The sequence below is a fragment of the Crocodylus porosus genome, unplaced genomic scaffold (genome assembly GCF_001723895.1).
Source record: "Crocodylus porosus isolate Cpor-Errol unplaced genomic scaffold, CroPor_comp1, whole genome shotgun sequence".
Taxonomy (NCBI): Eukaryota; Metazoa; Chordata; order Crocodylia; family Crocodylidae; genus Crocodylus; species Crocodylus porosus.
In genome coordinates this window covers 58,919,775-58,926,589 of record NW_017728943.1, presented here as the reverse complement: position 1 = coordinate 58,926,589, position 6,815 = coordinate 58,919,775, and the positions used below count along the sequence as shown (strand labels likewise).

General features: G+C 44.4%; 1 protein-coding gene across 1 annotated transcript in view; it reads left to right on the top strand.

The window, feature by feature from the left end:
- Window positions 1-6,569, top strand: part of PKDCC (protein kinase domain containing, cytoplasmic) — a gene marked incomplete at its 5' end in the record, with an annotated part of 45,308 nt that extends 38,739 nt beyond the window's left edge. Inside the window, one exon of the mRNA XM_019548568.1 lies at window positions 5,263-6,569. Within this exon, the coding sequence (XP_019404113.1) occupies window positions 5,263-5,348 (86 nt within the window). The remainder of the gene's footprint in view (window positions 1-5,262) is intronic.
- Window positions 6,570-6,815: the final 246 nt, after the last annotated feature.

The window sequence follows — 6,815 nt, the reverse complement described above, 5'->3', positions numbered from 1 at the left end:
AATCACTATAATAAAATAAACTCTAAATACCTATAAATTTTGGCACTTGATTTTTGGGGGTTTTATCATGGAACTTCAGAGCTCTGCCCCATTTTTTGCTCTCCAGGATATGGGTCCAGCTGCAGCTGTCCTCACCCATTGCTTTGTGGATCTGAGCAGCCTTGGTATGCCAGTGCCCTGCCCAAGCCATTGCTCTTTCCTCCTAACCCACAGCTCCCCCCACTGACCTTGCTGGTGTCCCTCACTTCTGACCCACAACCCCCCATCCCTGCAACTCTGCCAGAGGGGGCCCCCAGATGCCAGGGCTATGGGGCTAGGGACCCAGGTCCACAGCCGCCTCCTGCCCTCAGCAGTGCCCAAGCCCTGGCTGCCACCCGTGGGAGGTGGTGGTTGCTGCGCTGGAGTGGAGCATGGAGCACAACTCCCTCTCCCCCATGGGCAGCACAGGTGGCGTGCAGCCTGTGGAGGGGGGAGGGGACAGATGCAAGCTGTCTGCTGTGAACTTGGGGCTCCCCACCTGGCTGCCCTCCCCCCCAGGGCCTCCACAGCCCAGCAGGTGAGACCCAGCATGGCAAGGTAGAGTGGGGCTGGGCAGGGAAGCTTGGTGGTGCCACTGTGATTCCTGCACTGCCACGGTGAGCTGCCCCCTGCCCATCCAGCAGCAGTGGGGATGACAGTGCAGAGCTGTGCCCCTTGCTACTGCTGGAGGGGTAGGGGGTGCCTCGTTATGGCAGTGTAGGGCCCATGGCACCAGCACTGAGCTTCCCTGCCCCTCTCTGCTCTGCTGTGCCAGGTCCTGTCCACAAGGCCCTGGGGGGAGGGCAGCTGGGCAGGGAGCCTGAGCCCACAGCAGGCAGCCCACACCTCCCTCTGCCCCACACACAAATCTAGGAGGCATGTGCCTCCATGTTCCCACCAGGAGTGCATGTAGCGGCAAGGAGCCAGCCCCCGCTCCCAGGGCAAGCCACGCTCAGCTCCATCCCACTCCCCACCCAGGCCCTGCAGCTGTGCATTCCAGTCTGAAATGCCACGCACCACCTGGGCTGGGCAGCACCTGCAGCCCCAGCCCTGCCGAACTCCCTGTGGGGGCCTCAATTTCTGCCCTCCCCACAATCCCCTTCCAACCTCTGCCGCCAGACTTACCTGCGGGGAGCTGCTCTCTAGGCTGCCTGGTGGCTATGTGCACATGTACGAACACACACACATGTGGCACCCCCTGCCTGACCGCCCTCCTCCCACTCTCCCAGCCCCTTGCAGCGTGGAACTCTGCCAGCCTGCAAGGGGAAACCCATTTCCCATGTTTTTCTCCTTTAAAGGAGAAAATCTGGGTTTTACTGCATTTTCCTATGGCGAATGGAAAACTTGGATCCCTGGTCCTCAGTGTTATTTAGGGGTGCAGAAGACCTTTTTAGAAGAAAATCTCAGCACAAACTGTGAGGATATTTATTGGCATATGTTATTGTTAATCTCATGTCTAACAGAATATTGCCGGTACATAGAAAGAAAAGATTGGGATCCCCAATCATAACCATCCTTAGCTGCTGTAAATCAGTGTAGGTCTACTGATATCTGTCAACCAGTGCCAGGTTATCTCAGATGAAGATCCGGCCCAAGCTTTTTATTACTAAACCAGATTAATGCCTTTTGCGACCCCAGGGAATATGTGGTAATCTGATAAACTAAACTGTTACAAGTGGCTGTGATTAAAGTAGCTGCATTTTCAAAATAGTTTAAAAGAGCTGAGTTCTACAGAGCTCAACAGAAGGAACACTACATTCCCCCCTGACGTATATACTAAGGCTGGATTGCCCAGCTGCTAAATTTCACTGCAATGATGCTCTGTGAGGAAGCACAAGGAGGTTCAGGACGTAGCTTGGTGATAAAAATATTCACCTGTGGGAGAGGACTCCTGCTTTCTGCATTTTAGTTAGTGACTTTTTCATGTAAAATGTATGAGCAGTCCTGAGAGCAGGGACCAGGACTTTGGACTCCTGTCTTCCAGGTGAATGCCCTTATCACGGGCTTACAGGGTATTTCTATACCATGTCCCTTATATTCTCAGAATAATGCTTCTGAGCATGACTCACCCACCTGCTGCTCCTTCCATCCACTCCTAATGAAAGTGGATGTGACTACTGTGTTTCATCCTGAAAGTTGTTGCTGCTGGTGTGTGTCAGGTGTGGTCTGAGCATGCTTACTAGAGCAGGCCCTGTAGGAGACTCAGGTGGGGGCTTGCTTAATTTGTGAATCCAAATATGCTTGGGGCTGAGATGGTCTCCTAGTCTCTCAGCTTAGCCAAATGGTAGCACCTCTTGGCACATGTAGCAGCAGAAATATAGGTGCCCAAATAACTACTGATGAAAGCCACCAGAGCAGTCAGGAGAAGCCTGCTTTGTAATTTAGACACCTATGCTGCTTACTGATGCTGGGTGGGGGGGAACAAATGGCACTTTAAGCTTGGTGTTCCCCTGCACCAAGTGCAGCGCATGCTTAGAAGAGGCATTGCATTAGTTGGATCCAGCTCACCCAAAGTCTGTATAGATCAGGTACTTCAGTGGGGCTTTTTGGTACTTTTCTCTATAGCTGATTGAATTTGCTTTAGATAAATGTGCCAAAAAGTCCTGCTGAAGTGCCTGATTTGTACAGATCTTGCGGACCTGGGTCAAGTAACGTACTGCTTCTCTTGGTAAAGTGTTGTGGTTTCTCGAGGGGTTTTTTTGTTTGTTTTTTTCCCCATGTCTGTCAGTGTCCCTTAATCCCACCAGTTGCCAGTTTTGTCCAGTTTGTTGCCAGTTTTGAAGGAGCAGGCAAGGTTCTTTAAGCAGATATGATATTTTTTACTAGACCAACTGAGTAGTTAGAAAAAAGTTCTTAGCAAGCTTTTGGGTGCAGTCATCCTTCTTTAGGCATATGAGTCTCACTATGACTGCAACTCCCTATGCCTGAAGAAGAGTGATTGTGCCTGAAAGCTTGCTAAGAATTTTTTTTTGCAACTATTCAGTTAGTCTAGTAAAAGATATCACATCTCCTCAAAGAATCTTGCCTGCCTATGTCCTTAGACCAACACAGCTACAACCAAAAACTCAGCAGTTTTTAACAGAGCTGAATTTCACAGAACTTGACACAATAATCCTAACAACGCATTCTTCCCCAACATGAACATTAAGGTTGGATTGCTCGGCTCCTAACACCAGCCAGATCTGACTGCAGTGCTGCTGTGAGGAAGCATGAGAGGGAGGCCTTTCTGACTGAGGGTGGTCAGGTATTGGAACAGGCAGCCTATAGAAGTTGTGCAGTCTGCATAGGTGATGCATAGGCTCCCCCCCTTAGATTGGCCCTTGAGGGCCGGGGAGCAGGGGGCCACAGCAAGTTCCCCCCAAGAATGTGGGGGCACCGAGAGACACACTAGCAGCACTTCTGGTTTGCCACCAGCATTTGTGCTGGTGATTGGCTGCCGGGCTCCCCCATCCCCCGCCCTAGGTCAGCGATCGGCCTCTGGATCAGGAGGCACCAGTTGTCCATGGCAATCTGTATCCCTGGAAATTGTCAAGATCAGGTTAAACAGTCACTTGGCTGGGATGGTTTAGTCAGGGATGATCCTGCCTTGAGCAGGGGGCTGGACTAGATGACTTAATGAGCTCCCTTCCAGCCCTACCTTTCTATGATCCTAGTTTAGGTGCCCAGGTGCTTTTTTTGCTCCTTGGTGTTAACTGGTTGTGACACTGTTTATTGCTAAGGCAGTGTCAGCTCCTACACTCCCTTTGAGAGGAAGGATGATTGAGCAATATGGGACAGAACCAGAGCTGAGGAGACCCTTTGTCTCAGCTCAAATACCAAGCTCTGGAGCCACCCAAAGTAGACATTTTAAAAAATGTTATCTATATCACAGTACGGTGTTACACAACTGTGGGACTCCTTATCTCTTGTGCTCCCCAAAGACATAAAGCGGCTCACAAGTAACCAAGGAAATACCAAGCACAAGTTTGTCAAAATGCCTTGCCCTAAAGATCCCACATGCTTTAGTTGATCACAACATAATGTGTATTACATGACAATCGGGCACTGGACTAAATATGCCACTAAAAAAAAGACTTAATATATCTTGATAAGATTAATAGAAAGCTTGGAAAGGCCCACTGCTTGAATTACAGAAGCTAAAGGAAATGATTCAGAGTAACAATAATTCAAAATAAAATCAACCAAGTTTAAACCTTTAAATGATCATATTATTCCAAGGAATTCTGTATAGTTATTGATTAATCATAAACACAGTTGTTGGCATCCAGATTATCCTGTGATATTTAGGACAATGTTGTTACGCTAGCACATGAGAGGCAGGAGTTGTGGAAATGTCCTTTAGTTTTCTTAACTTTAGGCAGAAGGTAGGAGAAGGTTGAACAGCTGCAGAAAAGAGACAATAGCATACATGCCAGTGCCTTTTCTTTTATCAGTTGCAGTGGGTACCAGTGATTACAATGGGCTGGGACTATGGCCACAGCATATAAGTAGGGTCCAAATTTAACAAGTGCAATGAAACCAGTAAGCGAGACGTGAGCAGTAGCAAGCACCACCAAAGGACAACCTTAGATGAACTCTGACTTATGAAATGGTTAATTATAGAATTGAGACTGTACAGGCTGCCCCCCATTTAACATTTTTTATTATGCTGGTTTGCAGGTAGGAGTTAGCCTCCTGCTGACAAAGCACAGCAGGTTTTTGCTGTATAATATTTGTAAGTCAGACGAGGCCAAACTTGATAAATGCAGTGTACGTATGCTGCATAGTTTCTGGTAGTCCAACAAGATATTGCTCTTTTATGAATTAATGGATGCCCTGATCCAAAGACAATGAAGTCAATGGCAAGAGCTAGAGAGGCTCCTCCAACTACTGAATTTGATCACTGTATTTTAAAAGGTCTTAAAATCGACAAATGCTCTCATTCATAGCTTGTCAACTTCACAGAGACAAATCCTGATCAGAATTATGCTGGTGTGCACTTGGAACAGCTTTAATTGGCCAAGTTCTGTTTTCCATTGTCCCAATGTGAATCCAGAATAAACTTTGAAATGAAGTTCTGGTGCAGCTTCAATGGAAAGTCTCCAGATTAATAGCAGTTCTTAAGTGAACAAAGAATTTGGCTTTCTGTGTAGTTTAAAGAATGCAAGAAAAGAGTAGACATATGAAATGTCAGTATTTTGAATAGAGCAAGATCTCACTCATCGTTTCTAATTATTTTCTTCTTTCCTTCACAATCTTTTGTAGGTCGGCAGCTTGTCTTCTTCAAGAAGGACTCAAACCATATCATGCCTGATCCTGACAAGATAACATATGTGAAAGTGACAGGCTGACAGCTAAAGTGGTTCAGTCTAACTAGTAAATGACAGGAGCTGTTTGTGTATAAATATAGACAGCTGTTATGTACAAGATGTCTGAGGACAGTGAGATAATTGCACTATTACTCATTCTAATCTATAGAGTGCTAAACAAAACTTTAAAGAGATGACCTGCATGACCAGGATGAATGTGCAATAGAACAACATTTTGAAAATGTGATATTTTTTTTTTTATTTCAAATGAAGCAAAATACAAAATGTATTACACTGTCAGGTTACAATGTTCAGTTGGCAGCTCTAGCTTTTAATTCAGGTTAACTGTGTGTGCATGTTTGCACAGGGTGGGAATTTCAAAATTTTTATGAAAAGTCTGGATCCACTGCCAAAACATTCATTTGGGCAAGTACAATCACTTTTTATCACAAGCTTATCAGTTTGAAAGCTAAATATCAAATGTTATAAGAGACAATCACCATTTGTGTTAATGTTATCAAACATGCAAGACCAAAAATATTTGTAGGAATGCTAGGCTCCTTCATCAATTATTCTTATTGATATTTATAGTTGCAAAGATGTGGCAAACTTTCATTTTGTTTTAAATGTTTCATAAATTTTCATCTCTAAGAAAGCCATACTTAGTTGCCTAGGCCTTGATCCAGAAAAACATTTAAAACAGGCTTAACTTTAAACACACAAGTAGTCCCATCAAAATCTTGTACGGTTTTACACAGATGCTTAAAAGTGCTTTGGTGAATAGGGATAGGCTTAAGCATGTGTTCAAAATTAAACATAAGCTTAAGTGGTTTGCTGAGTCAAGGCCTTATTTACTGTCTGAAGTGTTTTTTAAGATGTATCACTAACAGATCAGCAAAGCAGTCTACCTGTTTGAACAATACTATTTTTAAAATTAATAGCTTGCTACAGAAGGCCATTCATTGTTTTAATCATCAAATTATTTGTCATCTAAGGTGCTACTTGCTAATTCTTAGAACAAATTAAATAAATGCCCTTAATAATTGCAAATGAACACTAGCTGTAACTCTATATAAATAAATGCATTTTGTAGGCATAGTGTGTCTAAAGAATTTGCTTTCAGTGAAAGCAATAAACTAAATGCTAAAAGTGACCGATGTCATACTGTTTTGTAGATTGTACTTTAAGAAAATTTTGTACTTTTCGTTCCTTGAATTGTTTATTTTTGTAAAAAAATAAATAAAATGCCTGGGTTTTTTCATAGTTGATTTTCTGCGGTTTGTTTATTTCATATACCAAAGACTTCTGCGTGTGCTTGAGTGGGCTATATACAACCAAATTTTGCTTTAGGGTATACAAGTGGCTTCAATGGGAATGTTTTGTGTGTATTCAAGGGCAAAGCTTGACCCTGCTCATAATGAGGAACACGGCCTTTAGGTCAAAACACCACATTTTAGCAGCTTCTCTTGCTTTGTTGATCTCAGGCATATAAATATAGCTCACCGGTTG